The sequence below is a fragment of the Acomys minous genome (assembly GCF_964271855.1).
Source record: "Acomys minous genome assembly, chromosome: 18".
Lineage (NCBI taxonomy): Eukaryota > Metazoa > Chordata > Mammalia > Rodentia > Muridae > Acomys > Acomys minous.
This window is the reverse complement of record NC_140501.1, coordinates 8,555,277-8,580,954: the sequence shown is the minus strand read 5'-3', so window position 1 is coordinate 8,580,954 and position 25,678 is coordinate 8,555,277. Positions and strand designations below refer to the sequence as shown.

At 40.3% G+C, this 25,678-nt stretch overlaps 1 protein-coding gene across 5 annotated transcripts in view; it reads left to right on the top strand.

Annotated features, from left to right (window-relative positions):
* The window catches only part of GPC5 (glypican 5), a 1,329,555-nt gene that overhangs the window by 314,615 nt on the left and 989,262 nt on the right, over positions 1-25,678 (top strand). For all 5 annotated transcript variants that reach the window (XM_084767670.1, XM_084767674.1, XM_084767672.1 and 2 more), the window contains exon 5: positions 9,997-10,122. In XM_084767670.1, coding sequence (XP_084623796.1) covers positions 9,997-10,122 — 126 coding nt within the window. The remainder of the gene's footprint in view (positions 1-9,996; positions 10,123-25,678) is intronic.

Genomic DNA, 25,678 nt, shown 5'->3' with positions numbered 1-25,678 from the left:
TTATTTCTTCTCTTATTTCTTCCATGACCCATGTGTCATTAAGTAGAAAGTTGTTTAGTTTCCACGTGTTGGTATGCTTTTTGTTATTTCTATTGTTGTTGAAGTCCAGCCTTAGACCATGGTGATCTGATAAGATACAAGGTATTATTTCAATCTTCTTGTATCTGTTGAGGTTTGCTTCATGACCAACTATGCAATCAATTTTAGAAAACGTTCCATGGGGTGCTGAGAAAAAGGTATACTCCTTTGCGTTTGGGTGGAAAGTTCTGTAGATATCTGTTAGATCCATTTGATTCATGACATTGGTTAATGAGGTTATTTCCCGGCTTAGTTTTGAAATCAAAGTCCTATCCTTGAGTGAAAGTGGGGGGTTGAAGTCTCCCACTATTAATGTGTGGGTATCGATAAATGGGGCAAGCTTTGTTAATAACTCTTTTACAAATGTGGGAGCCCTTGTATTCGGAGCATAGATGTTCAAAATCATGATGTCTTCTTGATTGACTTTACCTTTGATGAGTACGAAGTGTCCATCCTTGTCTCTTTTGACTAATTTTGGTTGAAAGTCTATTTTATTAGATATTAGAATAGCTAGCCCAGCTTGTTTCTTGTGACCATTTGCTTGGAATATTTTTCCCCAACCTTTTACTCTGAGGCAATGTCTGTCCTTGTGGTTGAGATGTGTTTCTTGAATACAGAAGAATGTTGGGTTGTGTTTATGCATCCATTCTGTTAGTCTGTGTCTTTTTATTGGAGAGTTGAGAGCATTGACGTTGAGAGATATTAATGACCAGTGATTGGTAAGTCCCTTCATTTTTGGTATTTGTAACAATCGAGTTTTTATGAAGTTGTGATTTTGCAATGGTGTACTTATTTCTTATGTATTTTTGGTTGTAGTTTGACCAGTTGGGGTGGAGTTTTCCTTCTAGTAACTTCTGTAAAGCTGTATTTGTGGCTAGGTACTGTGTGAATTTGTTTTTGTCATGGAATATCTTGTCTTCTCCGCCAATGGTTATTGATAATTTTGCTGGATATAGTAGTCTTGCCTGGTATCTGTGTTCTCTTAAGGTTTGCAGAACCTCTGTCTAGGCCCTTCTGGCTTTCATGGTCTCTGCTGAGAAGTCAGGAGTAATTCTGATAGGTTTGCCTTCATATGTTACTCGTCTTTTTTCTCTTGCCACTTTTAATATTTTTCCTTGTTCTGTATATTCTGTGTTATTATTATGTGACGGGAAGATTTTCTTTTTGGGTCTATTCTATTTGGTGTTCTGTAGGCCTCTTGTATGCTCGTATGCATCTCTTTCTTCAAATTGGGGAAATTTTCTTCTATTATTTGATTAAAGATATTTTCTGGGCTGTGGAGTTGGTTGCCTTCTCTTTCCTCTATCCCTATTATTCTCAAGTTTCGTCTTTTCATGTTGTCTTTTATTTCATGAACACTTTGTGTCAGGAACTTTTCAGATTTAGCATTATCCTGGATGGTTGTTTCCAATTGTGCAATTATATCTTCAAGTCCTGATATTCGTTCTTCCATTTCTTGCAATCTATTAGATAAGGCCACCTCTGAGATGTTTGCTTTCTTTTCTGATGCTTCTCGATCACATTTTTCTTCCGTGTGTTCTTTTATGATAACTTCCATTTTTATCTTCAGGTCTTGAACTGTTTTAATAATTTCCTTCATCTGGTTATTTGTGTTTTTCTGAAATTCTTCAAATGCCTCTTTATATGACTCTTTTAAGTCATTGGCCCTCTTGTTTGCTTCCTCCTGCATTTGTTTACAGACTTTATTTGTTTCTTCCATTATCATCTTACTTACTAAGGATTTGAGGTGGTTTTCATGTATATCCATTGTTGTTGGGTTCTCCAGGTTGTTTTCATTAGGATTGCTGGGATCTGGAGATGCCATCCTGTTTTGGTTTTTGTTAGCATTCTTTCGTTGTCCCCTTGTCATTTTGGTGACTCTAGTGTTGGGAGGTGGTTTGTAGTGACCTTCCCTGTTTGGGAGTGGATAGTTGATGTCTGATTATAGGTAGGGTGCCCTTACCTGTGGGGAACAGGGAGTATTTCCCTGGACCAGGCTACTGATTCAGATTCTACTCCTGGAGATTTTTCTCAACACCTTAGGCTCCAGGCTGTGTCATGCAAAGTAGGTTTCTGTTTGGGCCTTTTCACCTTACTGCTGTGTCTCAAGTCAGCAGTATTGGGATCTAGAGTAAGGTCAGCACACAAGCTCTCTGGTTGTGTAGGTTGATCCCAGCTGTCTGTCTTTCCTGTTGCTTTGTAGCCAAGACCCCAGGTGGATCAGATCTTCTGGGTTGTAGCTGTCTTTTAGCTCTGCCTCTACACTCTGTAGGAGTGTCCAGCCTTTCCCATGAATTTGGGAGTTCTTGCTGGGTCTGCAGGAGCTGAAATAGCTAGGATCTGCCTGATGGAGATTACAGGATCCGTGCCTGGTGGGCCTAAAACCATATGGTTTCAGGCCACTGGCAGTATCTGAGGAGGTAGCAGTTTCCACGCCCCTGTATGCCAGGACACTCCCAGCTTGCTATAGATTAGCAGTTATCCCCTGCATACATGAGCCACAGCTCCCTATATCGTGGGACCCAGCTAGGTTCTGTTGTTCGGGGAGTGCCCAGTCAGAGCCAGCAGCTCGTCCCCTCAGCTGGCGACAAAGGCTGCTCAGACTGCTCCCAGACACTTTAAGGCAGCAGTTATTCCCTGCCAGCAAGACCCACAGCTCCAGATAACGTGGGCGGTCCTGACGAGGGCATGCAAGAATGACCCCTGCTAGTTCAGTTGTTTGGGGAGTGCCAGGTAAGTGCCAGCAGCCCGGCCCCGCAGCTGGCACCAATGGCGGTTCAGACCGCTGGCGGGAATCTCCTGCCAGAATACTGCCAGTGCCCTTTAGGGCAGTAGTTAGTCTCTGCAAGCGTGACCCACGGCTCCCTATAACGTGGGCGGACCCACTGGGCTGTGGGAGCAGACCACGCCGGTTTCTAACTGCCCCTGTTTGCAGGGTCAATCCTTTGTGTCTAGCTTCAGCTTGAGCGCAGGACACGGATGCGGTCCGTGAGCTATACGCCAGTTCTAGCTGTTTTTGGTGAGACTTGCCACCTGTGTTTCCACCCGGGTTAGGCAGGTGCCCTCCGCAGTTTGGTGTGGTGTGGATGTAGAGGTTCAATGGTAGTTTCACCCTATTCGCTGAGACTCCTCAGGCTTGGGGATCCGGAAAAATCTCCTCACCAAATGGCAAATTTGGGTTTTATGTGCTGGCTACAGCTTGATTGTGGATTCTGTTTCAGAGTTTTGGGAATGCGTTTAGCCCTCCGGGCTGTTGCTTGTCCCGGGGTTAGACCCCCTGGTGGTCTGTGGAGTTTGGGGCCCCACTCACCTACAGTTCTCAAAATCCAGCAGTCTGTGGTTCCATTCAAGTCCCTGGTCTCCTCGGAGAAGATCAGCTATGGTGCCTACTGGTCGACTCCATCTTGGAATCCCCTTAAAAGTTTATTTCTTTTTATTTTTTTGTTTTCAATATATACTGACTGAAGTTTCACCTCCTTCCATTCCTAATATTCCCTCCCCCCAGCTTCACTCCTCCTCTGTTTCCTTTCAGAAAAGGGCTTGCCTCCCAGAAACATCCACTGAACCAGTTCTAACAAGATACTATAAGACTAGGCACAAACCCCCATATCAAGGCTGGATGAGACAACACAGTAGGAGGAAAAGTGTCCTAAAGAGCAGATGAAAGAGGCAGAGGCACCCGCCTTCCACTGTTAGGGCGTCCTGCCCTGGGGGGTCTACTTTTTCCCTCTGGGGATTCAGGCACATTGCACAACAGGCTAGACTGCAGGGAGTAAAGCTTAGCAGGGTGTAAGTGCTGGAGAACTGGCCCTCTCCAGAGACAGATTTCAGGGCAACACTCTTTTTATTAGGGGGAACAAAGGTTATTTACATCTTTAGAGATTGGGTAGTGTTTTCAGGGTGAATGTACGTCATTGGCTGCTTAGAATACTTCATTTGCATGAAGAAGAATGATATTGCTTGCTGGATGGTTTTATAAAGAGAGAGGAAGCCTAACCTGTAGTCTACCTCTAGGGGGCGGAGGATACGTGTGCCTGTGCCTAGACATTTAGACCCAGAGCAGGGAGGAAGCAGTCCTACTCCTGCTAGTCTGAGGATGAGATTTTTGTGGTTTGGACACATAGAAATTTCTCTGTTGCTCCATACTGTCTCCCCTAGTCTCATGGCTTTCCACCTCCAGAGGGTCCCACAAAAATACCAAGCTTACAGCCATAGCATATATTCAGAGAAAATGGTTCATGAGGACCATACAAGCTCCCTGATTGCTGCTTCAGTCTCTGTGAGCCTCTAGGAGCTCTGCTTAGGTAAAATCTGTGGGCTACCTATATTCTTCTATCTTAGATACCTAAGGCCCCTGCATTTCTCGCACCCCCCCCCCATCTTCCATAGGGTTCCCTTAGCTTCAAGAGGAGGAACCTTATGGAAATCTGCAATTTGGGCTTTCGCTCTACCCTATGTTTGGCTGTGGGTTCTGTGCCTGCTCCCGTCAGCTGCTGACCACAGCCTTTTTGATGATGACTCGGCTAGACACTAATTCATGAGGATGTCACAATACAGTTAGGAATCATTTTATTGATTTTTTTCCCCTGTCATAGGTCTCTGGGCTATCCAGCCCTCAGTTCCTGCTCATTCAGGCAGTGGACCAGATAGGCTTCCTCCTGTGATGAGCGTCTCATTAGTCGTTGGCTGACCAAGTTCTGTGCCTCCATTGTTCTGGTACATATTGCAGGCAGGATAGATGATAGATCAAAAGTTTTATGGCTGGGTTGGTGTCCCAGTTCCACCTCTAGAATCCCTGTGTGGTTACGGAGAACAGCTTCTGGTTCAGGCTCTTAACTCTCCATTACTTGGAGTCCTCACTATCATCTCACAAAAATTCAGGAAAAAAAATCTATTGGATAAGGTTTCACCTCCCCACTCTGTCCCAAATGCCTTCGAATTCCGGTTGTCTCACCCAGGACCTGATCCACCTACTCACATCCCCACCTGCCCCCAGCTATATTTCTCCTTTCCAGGGAGATCCATGCATTCCCCCTTTAGAGCCATTTTTTGTTACTTAACTTTTCTAGGTCTGTAAACACTTTCTTTTGTAGGTTTTCTTGGTCTTGGTGTCTTATCACTACAATTAAGCAGTAAGGAAAAAACAAACGAACAAACAAACAAACAAATTTCCTGCCCCCTTCCTGCAAATATCTCCCAATAGTGTCCCCTACCTTATTTGCTATTCTTCCTTTTAAAAAAAAGTAACCCACTGAGTCCAATTAGTGCTGTCTGTGTGTCCATGAGTGTGGGACCCATCCACTGGGGTATGGGGAGTTTACCAGAGGTTATGTGCCATGTCTACAATGAAGTGACTTGCCTTCCAGCAGTGACTAGCAGTTGCCACTAGCACCTACTGTGCTCCAGTTACCAGCAGAGCCTTGTAAGACTCTCCGCCATCCAGGCTTGAATGTTGATTGTCTTGATCTTACGTGGGTATGTCTTTTCCAGATAACGCTAGCAGCAGTGAGTTCATGAGTGCAATAGTAATGTCATGTAGATGACAGCATTTCTCCACTTTCCTCATCCTCTCCACCTCTTCTGCAGTGTTCCCCAAGCTTTGCACTATTGGCACAAATATCCCACTTAGGGTGTCAGCAGTTTTATTGGTTGAGCATCTCTGCACTGACTATTAAGCATTGCAAGAGGAAGCTTCTCTAGCCAATGATGAGAGCAGTGCTAATCTACTCTCAAGATTGGCTAGAGAAGATTCTTTTATATGTATCATATACATATAAACATTTATATACATACATATATATAAACATTTATACACACACACACACACACACACACACACACACACACATATATATATATATATATATATATATATATATATATATATATATACATTTATAAGGCAGTTTAAACACCATATCTATTAAACAAAATAGCCATAGTGGGTTACTAACTAAGGCCCATGTTCCTGCTACATATGTAGGGAATTTCTTTTCAACTACATTTGCAGAATCAGATAAAATTTCCCACTGTGGAAGAGACATCAAATGCAATCAGCAAACAGTTTATTACCCTCATACCCATAACTGTGTTGTTGTTAGTATACTAGTTGGCACATTTTACCCGAGAGGTTAGTATTATAATTTGCAAGGTCCATATCTGGCTAAGTGTATTGACAACACTTCTTCCTCTGCGGCATGCATATTATTTTCAGCCCCTGTGAAAGGAACCAAACAGGAAGGAAGTTCCTGTGTGATTCCGTTCTAGCTGGTTTCTACATGCTCTGAAGCCATAGCATATGATCTTCTAAAATATGGCCTTAACACCTAGCTGTGGTGGACAACCAAGAACAACAGCAATCTATTATTTTTGGATAGGGCAAGCTTTATTTCATCAGAATTTCAATACCATATTTAAACAACACAATATTTTATATTGTGAATAATTGTTGTGTCCTTATTTTCCCTCGTTCTTTTGTTTACATGTCTATTTGACTTTGGTTTTTTGGTTTGTTTGTTTGTTTCTTCTTCCCCAAATCATTTACCTTTGAGTACCATTGACGTTTTTTTTCTCAATGCATAGCGCTCATCTGTGAAATTCCATCAATATCCATGTCTATGCTCAGTACTTTCCTGGTTGAAGACCCACAGAGTACCCAGTCTGTCAAGGTCCAATCTCTCTCTCTTTTTTTTTTTTTTTCCTTTTATTTACTTTTACATCCTGGTCATAGTGTCACCCCTCCTCTCCTCCTAGTTTTACCAGCTCCACTCCTCAGCAAAGGGGAGCCTCCCTTCCCATCTATCCCAGCTCATTAAGTCACATTAGGACTGAATGTTTCCTCTTCCCCTGTGGCCTGGCAAGGCAGTCCCCACAGTAGGAAATGATGAAAAAAGCTGGCAACAGAGTTCATATCAGAGACAGCCCCGACTCCCCTCACTAGAGAACCCACATGAATCCTGAGCTGCCCATCCGCTACATCTGTGTAGGGGGCCTAGGTCCAGTCCATGTACGGACCTTGGTTGATGCTTCAGTCTCCGCAAACCCTTCTGGGCCCTGGTTAGTTGTCTCTATTCATCGTCTTGTGGAGCTCCTGACACCTCCAGGTCCTTTTCTCCTTACCCTCACTTTCCCACAAGACTCCTAAGCATTGCCCAATGTTTGGCTATGAATCTCAGCATCTGTTTCAAAGCACTTCGGGGTGGAGCCTATCAAAAGACAACTCTGCTAGGCTCCTTTCTGAAAGCATAGCAGAGTATTGTTAATAGTGTCAGGGGTTGGCTCTCTTCTGTTGGGTGGATCTTGGGTTGGGCCAGGTGTTGGTTGGACATTCCCTCAATCTCTGCTCTATCTGCTCTATCTTTATCCCTGCACATCTTGTAGACAGGCGAAGTTTTGGGTCAAACATTTTTGTGGGTGGGTTGGTGTTCCCCTCCCTCTACTAGGAGTCTAGTCTAGTTAGCAGGTATTCTATGGACCCCCAATGTCTCATATTTAAAAACATAATGCCATTACACTCATGACTCTAGAACAAATGGTATTAACAGCATTTGTTAGCCTTTGTGAAATACAGATTTCTGGTCACTGGAACTATTAGATCAACGTCTGCGTGTTGACAAGATTCTCAGACGCTGTTTACACTTATGAAGTTTTAACAGTAGCATGTAACTTCATATTTTATATGGGCATTCTCAAAAAATATTAACCCAAATACTTAGTAATTCCTTATTACTCTGCTCACTGTTTGTTAGATCTACTCTCTGTCACCATCATTACCCCTGATCCAACGAAACAACAAGCAAACAGAGGAACCCCTGCCTACTTTAATATTTTATCTACAGCAGGGAGAAAGATAAAAAATTGCAAAATATAGTCAGAACACACACACACAAAGTAGGCTAGAGAGTGTGTCAGGAAAGATGAAAATATTGAATAGGACATCAATGTGGGGTGGGCACCAAGGAAATTCTGTTTCTTCCTTCCTTATATGTATCAGCGAATGATGTCATCCTAAGGGCCTTAGTTAGAGATTATCTAACCAAGTATGTGTTTGCATGTATGTAGGTACACATTTATGTGCAGGTACATTTGTACATGTGTACACATACATGTGTCTGAAAGTGATGTTCGTGTCCTTCTTCCTTTTAGCTGTTGAGACAGAGTCTCTTGCTGAAGCCAGGGCTCCCTGATGCTGGCTAGTCTAGTTATGAAGCTTGCCTCAGAGGTATCCTGTCCCTGCTTCCTGTGTGTTTAGATTACACGTGACCATCACACTTGCCTAGGTGGTACAAGTTTTGCTTATCACTGACCTGTAGGCTAAGATATTTCAAAACCTACTTTATTTAGCATTCTTAAACACTTCAACCTCACTTTATCCCACTGACCAGAGGAAGGAAAGAAGGAATGTTAATAGGAAAAAGGGAATGTGGACCTGTTTTGACGCTGTTCCTTGGGCCAGTTCCATTCTGTGTTTCAGGATACCAGTAGTCCAGTCCAATAGCAAATACCAAAGAGCAACAGGAACTCATAGACGAGGCACAATCCAGCAGAAACTGCAAGGCTCAGCTGACTTGGCATGAGTCAGTAGAAGCATCCACAATCAACTGGAGTACCAGTAGAAGTTATAAGGAATGTTTCTCTCTGTGACACGAAGACCAGTGAAGCACTGCAGGGCCAGCAGTGGAGCAAGGCAAAAGCATTGTTCTACCATCGGTGGGGTTCTATTTGTACTCCCTCCAAGCATGACATGCCCTCTCCTCACACATGCCCTCTCCTCACACATGCCCTCTCCTCACGCATGCCCTCTCCTCACGCATGCCCTCTCCTCACGCATGCCCTCTCCTCACGCATGCCCTCTCCTCACGCATGCCCTCTCCTCACGCATGCCCTCTCCTCACGCATGCCCTCTCCTCACGCATGCCCTCTCCTCACGCATGCCCTCTCCTCACGCATGCCCTCTCCTCACGCATGCCCTCTCCTCACGCATGCCCTCTCCTCACACATGCCCTCTTCTCACACATGCCGTCCCACATATGCCCTCTCACACATGTTCTCTCACACATGCCCTCTCACAGGACATCTTCCCGCAAAACACCATGTGATACAATGGAGTCTTCAAAGAAACCAGAAACTTCCATTTCACTGACCCTTGAGTATGCAAAGCAAATATTATTTGTGCTTCCAAGTGCTGATTTGAAAGCTCTAAAAGTCTTGGCATTCTAAGAAAAATGCAAAATCCTTCTTTACTGTTGAATATTTCCCTTCACATCCTCGGGGACAGGACAATAGGATGTGAGTAAAGAAAAACAAAACAAGACAAAAAAACAAAAACAAAAACAACAAAAAAACCACCCTTAGTTGATACACTAACCATTCATCACTCTATTAAATTTTATTTTAGTACTTCTAAAATATTTCACACATCCAGGGTTTGGAGCATGTATAGTAAAACCTGTTTTGTATTCTTTGTTAACAAAGACTCAGAAATGTGATGTAAAGGTTGACTAAACCTTTATTCAGTAGGCAATTCATTAGGGTGTTGTAAGCCTCTGACATTTTCCATGTGCAATAGAAAATAAAGTGTTCCTGTGTTTAGAAGCCAATAGCTAGGGAGGGGTTTAAGGAGACTGAATGAAGTGTGTGTGTGTGTGTGTGTGTGTGTGTGTGTGTGTGTGTGTGTAGGATTAATAACTTCTATCTTTAAAATAAGACTTATTGCCAGTGAAAACTTCCTATTCCAGAAATAAATTTAACTATTAGCATAGCATTTTTTTTATAAAATAATGTTTTTACTGGTTGTTAGAAAAATGTTAAAAATACGAAAGTAAGTTAACTATAGAATTCTATATACTGTATATAGTAATATTTATGTGGATCTTCTCTATGGATATAAAATTTTTATTGTTTTTTTTTTTCATTCAGAGAATTCATCAATAGCCTCAGACTGCATAGGTCCTTCTATGGTGGCCTGGCTGACCAGCTGTGCATCAATGAATTGGCTGCTGCTGAAGGAAGGCCCTGCTGGAATGGGGAGGAGGTAGTAAAAAGGTAAATTCTGCGTAAATCCCCTTTTCTTCTTACAACCTTTTCCTAGACTTAAAATGAATACATCCTGTTGTTACTTTACAACACAGATAAGAGGTAATCCCTTCTTTTTCATTTTCTTTGATTAATTTGATTCTTTTTTCATTTCAGCTCTGAGGACACCATGTGTTAAATTTAAAGGTTTTTTTTTTTCTTAATCTCCATCTGTCTCCAACTTACACAACAACCCCAACTTTAAAATAGTTGATTTCTGTCTAGTTGGTTTTATTTATCACATGTCTTATTTTTTAACTTCATGAATATTAGATTGTAAATAACCTTTGTTTTAAAAAAAGATTACAGGTGGGAGGGGAAATGGGAGGGGGAAAGAGACAGAGATGGAGGGGGAGGAGGGGAGGAGGGAGGGAGGGAGGGAAGAGTATTTCTAAAGCATAGAGCAAAACACACTTCCATCTATATACTCCCTGCTTAGGATTTATGCCTGAATCTGGGGAAATTCACTTCACTTTCAGTTTTCTGATAAAAAAAATTGTATGTCTACTCCTTTACATACCTACTGCATTTGGTATCTCAGAGCTTAGTTTTCACCAGAATAAAATGACATGTTCACTTAAAATATCATCTAGCAAATTGTTCCTCTGATAAGTGCATATGACAGTTTACTTTGAATATAGATGCCTATAATAATTTTTAAAATTATAAGTGGTCATACTCATTACACTTAGAAGCTATATTCTTATAGTTAATAAATGGCCTCTCAGAGATTATGAGCACTTAGAGAGTGATTTTCAAAATAAAAACTATAAATTGAAATGAAATATTTGCTGATCTGACAAAAATAATTCCTCATTATGTTCTTTAAGTATTGGTCTGTTTTTAAATGTGTATTTTACACTTACTATGAACAGTCATAATATGCAACTGAGTGGGTAAAATGTCTGTATTTTTCCTTCTAAGTTCTAATTATTTTCTACTTTGAATTATATTTTTTCTTCACATTTTATTCAAATTGAAGTAAACTCTTCTGTGAAAATATTTCTAACAAAGATTAGTGAAAATCCCATAGTTGTAAATGGAAGATGAAGCCGGGTGTGGTGGTGCATGGCTGTAATCCCAGCACTCAGAGAGGCAAACACAGGCAGATCTCTGTGAGTTAGAGGCCAACCTGGTCTACAAATTCAGTCCAGGACAGCCAAAGCCATTCAGAGAAACCCCATCTTGAAAAAAAAAAAGAAAAAGAGAAAAGAAAATGGAAGATAAAGCATGTAATGCAAATTTATTAAACACGTTATACTGTGTTATCAAACTCTTTGTCTGTATGTGTTTTTGTTCAAGTTGTGTAATACTGTCACTTGTTTGAGGTTTTTGTAATAGATGCCAATGAGTTAACAAAAGCTTTTGTATGGAATATACTTCCGCCTCACATAATTTATTTACTTAACGTAACCGCTAGCACCGCATGCATTTGAATTTAGAAGGCACATCTTTAGGTTGAGTTCTCCATAAAAAGTGTCTACATTTCTAGGGCAAAGTAATTCTGGGTCTTCCTTTCCTTATGGTCATCCCTTCCTTTCTCCACACTGCTGAGGAGGACTCTCTACTGGCGAGGACCAAGTGTGGAGACTCCAGCTCTGGAGAACAGCTCTTGCTCTGCCTTTCCCTTCCTGAAGTCATCCTATGAACTCCGCTGCCGCTGTAGACACCTTAGTCTTCCTTCCGGATATTTTGTTTCCCCCCGTCACGGCTCCAGAGACTACTGCTGTAACCACTTGGGTGTTGAATTGTCACATTTTCGCACTGTTTCCCTTGTTAGTGAACATGTCTCAGTCCTGAGTGTTTTGAGGCCGTGAGCAGAGAACTTGAAGCATTGAGTCATTTACTGCTCTCAAGTAACTCCAGTGTCCCAAAGTTAGTCTGTTAGCCTGCATGTTTAGTCTCATTAACATTGACAGAACCATCCTGGGTACCTTATGTCTTTACATGCTTGACTTATATTGTATGTTTGATTATGACTCAACCAGTTATTGAAGTCAATTTAGAATGAGATCATTTTGTCAGTGCAAACTCAATGCTCAAAATCTAGATATCTATGCAATCTAGTTGATTGCTTATGCTGTATTTGATGTGCTTTTTATTTAGACAATAACTGTTTTTTTTATTCCTTTCTTCAAAAAGTAAAAATTAGATTCACAAGATATGCTATTTATTAAGAGTTTTAAATTTCTAATTCAGGTTTTAGCAGTTTTGTGAAATTTTTGTCTAAGCACTGAAAGGTGTGTTTTAATATTGAACTCCTGAATTGACCTAACAGCAGTTATCTGGACTCAGTATTTTATAGATATGCTATGATATTAATTTTTAAACAATCTTTTCTTCCAAAAAGGATGTATAGGAAGATGCACACTGAAGAGCTATATGCAGCCTTTAAGCTCTTATTTTAGAGACATACCATTAATTAAAGCAAGCAATGCCGTTTGGTTTTGGGGAAATTGATAGCAAGTGAATGTGTGTCATATTTAGGGGTAAAGACTATTAGGTTATAATACCCATTGCATTCATCCTAGAGACATTATGCCAAACACTAAATTTGTTGCCAAGATTGACTTTATCATTCACTATATGACTGGACTGATTGTTTTGGCGATGTTCCTTCTCCTGCAGGCATTTGTTAGGAGGTGACTGATACGATTATTTACGCGCACAGCTGTGTGGCTTTGTAGGTCTAGAGGCTGCTTCTGTATCATTGAGTCTGTGAAACTGGTTTCTTGTGGGTGTAAGAGAAAGGGTCTCAAATATCTGTAGCAAAAGGAGAGTTTTGTCTCTCAAACAAAGTCTATTTTAATCCCAGTGATTTTAAAGAAAGCCTTTGTGTATACACTTTAGTACGACACTGAGGTCAGTAAGTCAAGTTCCTGATTTTCGATGAATATTAGCTGTTGCTGCTGCTGTTGCTGCAGTCTACGCAATCTGCCTCCGTGGAGGTCTGTCTTATCTTCTGTACTCTTACATTATCTTTTTTCAGTCTTTTTACAACTCAATTGTTATCCCATCACTTGCATCCTTCCATTCCTCCCTCCCTCCCGCTTTCACCCTATTCCCCTCCTGTTCTCTGGAAGGCAGGCTAGTCTCTACTCTGTTCTCTGTAAATTCAATAATTTCTCTACTTCCCTCTGGGCAGTGAAGTTTAGATTGACAGTCCCTTAATTAGCAGGGCTTGCATGCCCCTTGTTATTAGCAGGCAGAAAACCTAGTAACTCTCCCTCTGCATACAGGAATTCCTGATCTCCACATTAGGCCTGCAAACAGCCAGGAGTTGTTAACTACCCGAGTAAAATTAAAAAGCCATATCATCTCTACTTCATCTTGATTTGGTTAATGTTCCCTCGTGCTTTTGGCACAATCCAGTTTTTTCTCTTCCTAAATCTTGTGATAAGGTGGCCATTTTCTTAAATGCTTATGAATGAGTTTTTAAAATCAAATAAAAATAGACCAATGTTAGCAGTCTCCTAAAATTGTACTGAACTATTATCACTTTTTATTCCAACTAGCACTTCTTTCTTAGCAGTAATTATTTTTAACTGTTTCCTCACTTTCTCCCATCACCTAGCAGGAAAGCAATTTTCCTTTCAACCCTTCTTTTATGCTTTCTGACATTATAGTGTTTAATTATATTTCTCCCACTTTTGTAAAAACAAGTGGTCTAGCTCTGATGTTAGGACCTTCATTTGAAGGCAATCAGGTCTCCATTACTCTGAAGGTATTCATGCAATAACCACTTGCTTTTCCTGTCACTGTGCAAAATGTAATATATCTTGCAACCTGAATGCCTGTTTCAGTTGCTCTTCATCGTCTATGATACATATCCAGTTAGACTTGTTAATATTGCCAAAATCCTCTTTTCCTTAAAAATAATTTTACTTTCTTTTTTTTTAAACAAAAAAGTTAACAACAACAACAAAAACCTCACACACTTAAATTAACCAGACCCAAAACTATACAACTCAGTGAACTTGTCTAGAGTTAGAGTAGCTCTTTATACAGGGAAGGTTTCTATTGTATTTTCTGCTTCACTTTGGAATATATTTTATTAACTTATTAATCACCAAAAATGAAAAGTTTATGACAGTGAGAACTAGAAAAAGACAATAAAACTCAGATCCTTTCACAGCTTGTGTTCATTACCTGCATTCAGTCCTTCCCCCTCCCCAACCTTTCCCAAATCATTATTTCTTTCATACTAATGCCTCGACATAATTGGTTGAGAACTAGACTGTGTTCAAAAATGAGATTTGTGGGCTTATTCATCTCAGAAATCTACCAGAGTGTGAAAACTTCACTATTAACAAGAGTAATTTCCAACTAAATTATTTTATGCAGGCAACTATCCACACTGCTTAGCCACATTCCTACTTTCCTCTTATGTTTTAATAGAAAGCCCTCCCTAATTTGTGTGTTGAAACCTCCAATTTACTCTGCTACTTATAAAGCCTTTTGCATCTTCTGTTCTAATTTCTTTTAGAGTAAAGCTTCTGTATTAAGAGGGATGTTGACAATGATTAATACTATTGAGTTTACATGAGTGATTTTCTGAAGATAACAGGACTATGAGGAAGTTACATCCATAAGGCAGTGCTTTTCAACCTTCCTAAAGCTGCAACCCTTTAATGCAGTACCTCATGTTGTGCTGGCCCCAACCACAAGGTTATTTTCATTGCTCCTTCATAACTGTATCTTTGGTACTGTTATGAATTGTATGTAAAATCTACATTTTTCTGATAGTCTTGTGCATCCCTTGTGAAAGAGTGGTTTGACCCTCAAAGTGAGTGCTACTCATAGGTTGACTGAAAACTGTTGCCATAAGTGGTACTTAGCACTAAGGCCTGAGGTGCGGGAAGCAGCCCAATGGAGGCTGTTGAACAACTGACAGTATAGAGGAGGGATGAATCTTGAAATTGCCTTCCTGCATCTGCTCTGGGTGCTATTTTTGCTTTTCTTTGACTTAACAGTGGGTCATGTGTCTTACGGGATGTGCTTCACTGAATTGTGAACTCAAAGTCCAGTGAATGCTTATACAACCTCAAATGTGTTGGGTTAAAACATATTAGGCAGAATTATCCTAATGAATTGATGAGGGTGCAGTGCAAATCTTGTTCAATGGCAAAAGTCTGAATTCACAGGTTGGAAAGAGAGCTCAGTGGTTAAAGCATAATTGCTGATCTTCTAGAGGACTCAGGATCAGTTCCCAGAACCCATACGGTACCTCACAACCCTCTGTAATGCAAGCTGTAGAGGATAGAACAACCTTTCCTGGCTTCTAAGCTATACTAGATATACCTGAGGTGAGATATGTACATGAAAGCCAACACCGTGATAAATAAAGTATTTTTTTAAAATCTTTGAAAATTTGACAAAGTCTGAATTTAGAATGCTTTGTCAGGGGAAATTTGGGCACCCCCTCCTTGAAGAATGGAAATTAAGAGTATGGTTATAAAGATGCTGTATGAATATTCATTGCATGCAGAGTTTATATTCTGAGTCCTACTGGATACGTATAGGAGCAGCTGATATATGAATTTTACAGCCAATAGGGCAATATTCTAAGCTGTGGAATCTCTCGCACGTCATCCAGCCTCTAGCTGTCTTATTCTTGAATTCCTTCTGGCCAGGATTTTATTTTTCCTTAAACAGTAATCTCTGGGGTGACCGTTCCATTGCTTGAGTTCATAGCAAACACTAAGGAGATATTGGGGGTTTGGGAACTTGATAATCAGTTGTCTCTAGTTAAGGACACATCATTATTCTCATCTGAACTTTGCCAGGTTAAAATACAATCTATAGCACTAAATTAACTAGAGTGCTATTCTCATCTTACCACTGGAATAAAATAATGACCAGTCTTAGGATCTTCTATATTACTGTTGGTGCCTGAAGGACATGGTTATGAATCGGTCGTATAAACAGTGTAAATCCTGCAATGGAAGCATTCAGCCCTACTTACTTTGAGAATCTGAAATTGATTCAGTGTATTTGTTCATCCTCTTGCCCAATAAGTTCTGGTTGAATCTAGGTGAGATGCAGTCGGCATGATCAATTTCTGGACTGTGCGTCAACCCTAAATTATACTAGTTCTTCAATAAATGCTTCTGACTTCTAGGGGCTCACACATTTTGGGCTGGGAGATTTTAGTGTGGAAAGGTTGTGAAGTTAAAAAGGAGAGAAAAGAGTAAGAAAAATTCCTTCCATGACTGGTAGATTTGTGATGATTTTACTTGTTGGCTCCTGGCTGGCAGGAATGAAAAGCTGCAGCTGGGGAACATTAGAGTAGTGCTCAAGCTGAGGTCTCCACTTCCTTTATCTATTCCAGGGTGTGTTTCCGACTCTTTCTGCTTGGATAACTTGTGTTTCTCCTACACGGTCTTCCATGGAATCTAAGGGCCCCTTTCCTCACCAATCTGGTTTGGGTGGGAGTCTAGCCTGAATTCTCTGGTACTAGTTGAACTTGAGGATGCATATGTTAACTACAAGCCTTTTATACCTTCCAGGCCATAGGGAAAATTTCACTCATTCTCTTAGGGCAAACAGATGTGAGGGAATGTCATAGAAGCCCAATAATATTTCTTCAAATAAATTTTCTCATTTGGTCTTTTCAGTGTAAATTTTTTTTTTGTACAATTAAGGTGATGTCAAACTGTGGAACTCAAAGTTGTGTGTTACTTATCCTGCTTCTTACCTCACCATGGAAGACAGAAGCACATGGGCCATACATGGCCTTGTTCTCTGACACAGCGAACATGAAATGATAATGTGTCAAGAGTGTTTGGAAAAGGTGAGGGGAAAACATAAAACTACTTTCCTTGTGAAGATAACATTGAACTTTGAATAGAATATTAAATTTGGCAAGATATAGCCCTAATATTTTGAGGCTTTAAAATGTAAGGGAGCGTGCTCAAAGTGTGGACATATCAAACTGGATTCTAAAACTTGGGAAGCATAAATTCCACATTATTTCAAATACGAAGATATATCCCATTTGACTGAAGACATTCAGAAGTATTTGAAAAAAGGAGACATGGGTTTCTGTTCATCAATTTTATTCAAATACTTAATAAATAAAAGTGGGCAAGGAAGTATAATATAAAATATAATAATTAAAATGTGGGAAGACATAAAGTAAAGTGTTGGCTTTGTACACAGTGTTCTAGAAATTGGGATAGAAAATATAGAGATAGACAGGATCCCATCTTTCCCAGAGATTCAGGAAACAGGAGGCAAACATGGTAGATTTAACTGTAATTCACAAAACCTTTGCAGTTGTATGGGATTATTTACTGTGCAGACTTGGAAGCACGAGACAGAAAGAGAGTCCGTCTGTCCATGAGTTTGGGAACCGGGGCCTCCAAGCTATATTCTGTTTGTGTGCAATTGCTCAGATTATGCATTCTCCCTCTTACACTCTCTACACAGCAGCTTCCCTAGCTAGTGCCTCCACTTGCTGACAAGCTGCTGCTGCTGCTCCTTTGCTGTAGCACCCATTCTCTAAAACACAAGCTGTCTGTAGTCACAGCTGATAGCCATTAGCAAGAGGTCCATTTAGGCACATTCGTTAATTTTCAATGTTTAAAATATGTTGTTAGTAATCTCGTGTGTGAATACAATGTACTTAGACTATATCCGTGGTGCTGTGGCCCCCCACTATAATAGCCCTTCGTGGATCTCCCCTCCACCCTATCTCAACTTTACATTCTTTAACTTTTCCATTATATCTTCAGAATGAGGCTGAAAGAAATATCTACTGATATGTCAAATGTGTTGAATTATTTACATAAAGAATTCAGAACGCTAGGCATCACAGAATAAACATTCTACGAGTGTTGAATTACTGTGATTAAGGTCTGCTCATGTACTTCAGTGTCGATATAACTATTTTTGTTTTGAGTGCCCGTCACTGGAGTTACATCTTATATCAGAAGAATTCTGTCTGGAAACACCTACATATGTGAAGTGTACTTTTTAAGTTAATTGAAATAATAATAGAGGTTTAAGAGATGCCACGGCAGCTAATAATGCGTTCTGATTTTAGAGAAGACTTGAGCTGGGGTCCCAGCACTTGTATTAAGCAGCTAAAACCCCTATGAAGCTCCCACTTCAGGGCCTTTTCATTTGTGGTCTCCCTTGGCAACTTATGTGCATATACTACAGAAAGATACATGTATATACACATAATTTCAAATTTAAAGAAACTAAAAATTAATTATAGCACATGTATAGGACTATAATAGGAGATGGCTCCTTCCTAAATACTAAATAGGATACTATTTCACCAGGGCTAGATGTTGCTGCTAAATTACCAATATGGCCTAATAATGTTTATTATTAAGACTATAATTAATATTATGGCAGTAGTTTCTAACCTGCTAGCAATTAATCAAGATATAGACACCTGCTATATTTTAAAATAGCCTTTGTTAACTTGGGGCCGGGCAGATATTAATCCCCTAAACTACTTCCCATAGTGGGGCAGGTATGGAATACCAATCCCACGCTATCTGCTTCTAATAACTTCTATCAAGCTACCCCCCATCCATAACCCCAAATACTCGCTAATTATCAATATCTGGGCCAAATCTCCATCCACTCTGGCCGTGTGCTTCTTATCCACCTCACTCATGATCACGCAACCTTCTTCTCTCGCCTCTCCTCCAGTCTCTCCTCCCAAGATTCTCGCTGTCTCTCCAAGCTGGGAACCTTAGGCACACCTATCCCATTTGTCCTGCCCAGGTGTGATGGCCTTTTATTGGCCAAATAGATTAGGCTCTAGGCAAGGCACAGGTGGAGAAGAGACAGCAAGCACTAATTAACATACATCTGAAGGGGGTTCCTCCAATAGTACCACTTGTGGAAAGAGAAGGGTATGTGTTTTACCAATGCAATGAATCTCTTCTCTCTGTTAACATGAGATAGAACTCATGTTAACATACTAAGAATGTTTTAGAGATAAAAGGAAAAAAAAATCCCTGTTCCTGAACAGGAGTTTGAGAATAGTTGGTCTTTGTCTAGGCTTAGTGTTGATCTTAATGAATTCTCAGTTGACAAGACACCACTCCCTCGAGCCAGAGTAAACTTCTAGAGTATGGTTCTGGCTAACAGGACAGTTCTAAGGCTGAGGTACGTATCAACACTTCTCTTTATTCTTCGAGTTCCCAGAATAAATCTGTATTTGTTCCCAGAATGCCTGGAACAAAACACAGTTGAACACTATCCATCACTAGGTGTCAACTCAGTTTCTTGCATGCTGACACTGTACAAATAGACTATTTTAACTTGTTACATGTGCACATCAGAGGCTGCGAGTAGAGGAGGGTTAAAAAAAAAATAGAGAGCAAGATAAAAGGTCACTGAAGTGGAAACGTAAAGGGCCTATTCCCTTCCGTGCAGCCCAGTTCCTCTCTCTGGGGGTCCAGTTCTCATCACAATTCCTCTGACTTGTAACTTTCAGATTATATTACTGAAAACAGCAGCAATCTCACAGTGTTCCAGGGTGTCAGTTGTGCTTTAGTATGAACAGTTTTATACTTACCCTGCATATTCATGCTGGGTTTATACCTGAAAAGTGGTTTTTTTTTCAATAAAACTGATAAAATATTTTTTGTCAGACAAGATTGTATATTTCCACATTATAGTACATAAAATAATTAGCCAAGTTATTTGTTATCTTTTAAAGTAACATACTAGAAGAGATATAAGAAATGTATCATCATTCATTCTTGTTTGCTCTTCGAATAGATCCCACTTTGGGCTCATTTAATTTATATGCACAACTCATCAGTTACTTGCACATTTTATTGCTAAAGTCCCAAGATTTTTTTCCTTCAGATCTATTTCTCAAAACAAGTCAGCTTTGTTAGAAGCTTTTCAAGAGTTTTACAGAATCTGGTGCAGAGCGATTTCCACATTAATGAGTGCGGCAGTGGGATTATATTGCTGTGTATATTTTGGCTTGTACAGTTAATATCATCAGGTGCTACATTTTCCTGAGCATTCTATTTTTTTCCCTCACTGCTCTGAAATACGTCTACTTCTTTGTATACTCAGGGAGGCACAGGAATACAAGTTATTTTTGTGTTTATATAATCTATTTTCAAAGTTTCATTTTTAATCCATTTTATATGTATCTATAGGAGGTGTGTGTTATACTGTTGAGTTATTAGTAATGTAAGAGGCTTAGAATTGTGAAGGAGATGGATCACACATTGGAAAGTGTCCAGATCCACATTTCCTCCTAAACACATCATCTTTGCATTGTGTCTTGGATGGAGAAGAGGAATCAGCTTATGCAAACTTCTGGATTTCATTGATTCATTGACAAAGACAATTATTGTCAATTATTGACAGAGATACATTATTGTAAGTAGGAAAACGGTCTCTGTTTTAAGAAAGGCTGTATAGCCACTACTATCTCCCATAACCATTGGATTCCCTGTCAGCAATGCCCAATCTGAACCTGAATGGGGGGTACAAAATTATCCATTCTTGCTTGCTATTTGATGCAGTTTTTATATCAAGGAAGGTATTCTGTATGGTAATATGTATTGCTAGTCACAAAAAGAGAAACATATTTGTGGGATGCTATAAATACATTTATAAGAATTTTGTATAAAGCAAATGGTAAAAATTATTCTTAGTTACCCATGTGAAGGAAATGTTGGTCATTCATTGCTATAGAGAAAATCTAGATGTTTAAATGCACAGAGTTTGTAAAACAATAAGAGCTTAGATATGTTTAACAAATTATCACCTTTTAGTGAGCAAGGTATATTAGAATACCAAAATTGTCATTAAGTAAAAAGTATATGCTGTTTTGGCTCAGGCTTGAATTGGGGCTGAGTTAAATTAACATCATGCTTATCCAATTGGAATACATATTCCTATAGGAGAGTGATGCAGTGTGAGTGGGAATAACTGTAGGACAAGATGGCACAGTTGTGAGCAGTAGGGCTTTGATTGCTGCAGTGGCATTTGGGATGAAAAATCTGGACAAACCCCCAAAAATCCCTGAGCAGAAAAACTGATCCATCCCTGAGCTCCCCACTAAAACCCACCAATCCCTGAACAGGAGAACTGACCAATCCATGCACAGGAAAGACCACCAATCACCAAGCTTCCCCCCTCCCCCAGTTCAGGACTTGGAACCCTACCAATCTACACTCTGAAAATCCTTGCCCCAGAAAGATCCACCCACTAAGAAACCCTGAAGGCTGAGTCTGTCCAGCTCCCTGATGTCTTCTCTGCGGAGCAGCGGCCTGCTGTGACTCTCTTATTGGAAGAGGAGAAGAAAGGAGAAACAAATAAGGAGTGGGGCTCAGGCTCCAAATCTCCTCAGTTCCTCAGGGTTTAGGGCAACCCTCCCCTGGAAGCTGTAATGTCTCTGTTGAGAAAGTGTCCCTCAGAGCTATGTGGTTCCTCTCATCCTGTGCCTCAGGATACCCTTGGGACACTGTATAGCTTAGGGCTGGGATACCTTCCCAGGCCTCTGTTGTACACATCCTTCCACTCGTTTACCAGAGGGCAGGCCACCCACCCTCAACAGGTATAAGTTAAAGTTTCCTGAAAAACAGAACCAAGCCCCTCTTTCTTTGAAATAGTTTGTTAACTATACATTTACACATTATATACATATATTTAAAATTGACTGTATTCGTACGAATTTGTATATTTGCACAAACTATCTGTTTATATATATAATGTTAGTTTCTATTACTGGATAAAATAACTTATATTAATTAATTTACCGAAAGAAAAGTCTCATAATTCTATAAGTATGAGTCTATAATTGGGCACATTGATTTGGGTCCCTAGGGAATATATGTGGTAGAGCAAAACATCTTGCCTCTTGTTCTAGAAACACAAAGAGTAGGGTGCTGGGGTACCACAGTCCATTCAAGGGCATGTCCTCCCTGACAAGAAAAACTCCTTCTAGGCCCCAGTTCTTAATGATCGTAGCTCCTCAGAGTAGCAACAAGTTAGGAATCAAGAATTAACAGTATGAGCTGTTGTAGAACATGTATGATCCAATCTATGGACACAGACTGTGGATAAACACAAGACAGAGTGTAAGGGTGTGGCTATGTACTTAGACAACTGCAGGAACTGGCATTTCCAAAGTCCCCAGGGAGGGTGAGCAAGCTGACAGTCCTGGTAAGAAGTTATGTTGCAATCTTAAGTCTAAAGCTTGCCAGGAGGTACAATTTCTTGATTTTTCTTAGGGTCTTAGTCTTTCTCCACAAGACTTCTACTAAAAGAAACCTCTGTACACTGTGGAGGGTCAAATAATTTAGTCCATGCCTACAAGCTTGCTTAATAAATAACCAAATCTAAAAATCTCTTATACCAACGTGAAGATTTTGAAAGAATCTAACCAGTGAGTAAATTTAACAATCACCAGCATAGTTTTAGGTGAGGAAGGAGAAACCATTCTCATGGGCAGGTGTTGCCAAGATGGGTGAGGAAGAGACGACTGTTTGGTGAAATATCCTGGGAAAACATCGGTGGGGAGGTCACAATTGAACAACTATGTGGGAAAACCTGACGTCTCCAAGTAGAAAGAGCTTCACAGTTGAGTGGAGAGTAGGATATGACTTTCACATGAAGTCTGGTGCCCCATATGTGACCACGTCCCCTGGATGGGGAGGCCTGGTGGCACTCAGAGGAAGGTTAGCAGGCTACCAAGAAGAGACTTGATACCCTATGAGCATATACAGGGGGAGGAAGTCCCCCTCAGTCACAGTCATAGAGGAGAGGAGTAAGAGGAAAATGGGTGGGAGGGAGGAATGGGAGGATACAAGGGATGGGATAACAATTGAGATGTAATATGAATAGATTAATAAACTATATTTTTAAAAAAAGAGCTTCGTGCTTCATGTTTCTGGAGAACAGAAGGAAAGCCAGCATGTGAGGAACAGACTGATCAAGTGACAAAGGGTTCTCTGGGGGTAAGTCTCTAAGGGTGAAGTGCCAGGCTACTGCAGCCCAAGAAGTTCTTGTTTATAGCTGCATGAACATGTCATTGGAAATTTCATGTGGGTGTGGGGTGGGGGTGGACACTAAAGTGCTTTTTTTCTGCACCCGCATCCACCTAGATCACTTCTGACACCAAATGTAGTGACTTCTCCCACACCAATAGCCTATCCAGCTCTTTTCATGCAGCAACTGGATCTTCTCCAATTCAGCTCCGTCTCGCGCTAATCAGAATGTATGCAGAGTCCCCACACATTGAATGCCCTGTTCCACAGAACGGGTGTTACTTCAGATACCACTAACAAATAGTACAGTCACAAATCCTCCCTCCCCCCCCCCCCCGTCCCCGCCAGATTTTATGTGATGTAGCTAATATTGGGAGGTTTTCATAGTCTTGGTCTTTGGTTTAACCATTTGCTGGAGTAGCTTACAATATTCAGACGAATGCTTTGTGTGCTTTCTGTCAATTAAGTAGAGAAGATCCAGGAATAACTGAAAGGGACAACTGAATAGTGGAGCAGATGACAAAGAGTTATGAGGGATAAGGTCCTATAAGGACTAAGGGTCAGGTTACAGGAGCCAGGGGCAGACATTTGATGATTTGGCAACCTTCCTACTAAGCACACCACGTTCCTAGAACATCGACATACCAGGAACTCAGATGTTCATTGAACAGAAAGGCCTTGGGATACTGATGTAGCCGTCACATAGGAATGATGATTCAATTATTAATATTCATTTATCATCAAGTGAGTCACTTTTCTTACATTTCTTCTCTACAGAGCACGAGGAGAAAAGCTGAAAGTTCCAAGTTGCTAATTATTGCTTGATCTTTCTGGTGACCAGCCATCTTGCAGAGCCCACCAAATATTCCTTCACTAAATAGGAATTTCTATTTCTCAGAATACATCAAGGTACTTAAGATTGTTAAATGATCCTCAGGAAATCTATGTCAGGAACTTGGGCTGAAGACCAAATATTAGAACTAATATTTTTCCTAGGAATCATTTATGTTTGTGTTATGTTAGAATATCTGAGACTACATAAATTGTAAACAAACTTTTTTGCTAACAGTTCTAGTCTTGTGCTGTCCAAGATTAGGATTATGGCATGGCTCTTACTGTACCTTTGCATAATAGAAGTCCTCACATGGCAGAAAGACAACAAGAAAGAAGAGAACAAATGTACTGGTGGTACTTTCTTTTCTCTTTGCAGTGATCAAATACCCAACAGAGGCAACTAAAAAGGGAAATAGTTCATAATTTAAGCATTCCACTGTGGGAAGAAAACCATGTCAGTCACAATGGACCAATCCGGGGAGGTGGGACAAGCAAAGTGCTCAAGCTAGAGCAAATGGCTAAAGTCACCTTTGTAACCCATCCCCTACAACTTGTTTATGCTAAGAGTCACCTTCTAAAGTTTCTCTGCTTCAAAAAAACAGTGTCACAAATTGTAGACTAAGTATTTAAAATATGAACCTATTTGTACATTGCACATTCACATAACATACCTTTTACAATGGCATTAGTCCCACTCATGACAGACCTTGTGAAAGAATCACTCTCAGAAGTGTGAGGCTCTTACTGCTGTTTCAATGGCAGTTGTATTTCAGCATGAGTTATGAACAAGATTTTATACAGTAACAGTGGATATTTATACGATATATTAATTATTCCCTTCCCCCACTGTAACAAAATAGACCAGGCAACAAGATTAAAGGAGGAAATATTTAATTTGGGTCTTAATTACAAATATTTCCAGCCATGGTCTCTTAGGTTTCTGGTCCTGTAATGAGGCACGGGAATGTGGTAGAAGGAAGTTGATAACCTACTGCCAACCAGGAAAAGAGTGAGTGTGAGGAGAGTACAAGGGTCTTCAAGGGTCTAGAGGCAAAATACTCCTTTCAAAGGCATGAGCCAATAACATACTACCTCTAACAGACTCATCACTTCTATACCTGAGTAGTCCATCTATCTTTAAACTCATCAATAAACCAGTCACTGATATGGTTAAAACATTCATAATCAAATTTGTGCCCAAGGCTCCACCTTTGAATGCTGCTGCATTAGAACCAAGCTCAACACAAGAGTCGCTGAAGGATATTTTATATCACAGAAATAGAAGAAGGGCTTTTGAAAAATTCCTCTGTGTCAGAAGTCAACCAGACAAGATTGAACTGGTACCACAGGAGGAAGAAAATGGAAGCCTCCCAATACTACAGGAGAGATTCCTCACACTTTCTCCTTTTATGGTCTCACTCATTAGGCCCAAACCAACTATTTCAGACCAATGTCTTTTCTGTAGGGAAAATTGGTTTTCTTTCAATAGTTTGTTTCCAAATCATTGAATTCTTCTAAAATCATTTACTATACCACAAATTATTGCCTACTACCACCTATTAGTCCTTTTATCCCTCCCCATTTAAAAAGATTATATAAGGTTTTAATTGTGTTGGCCTAATACAAACATTTTTTTGAATGTCTTATACTATGCACTTTGATCACAATCAACCCCTCCTAAACTCTTTTTAGATCTACCCTTCCCC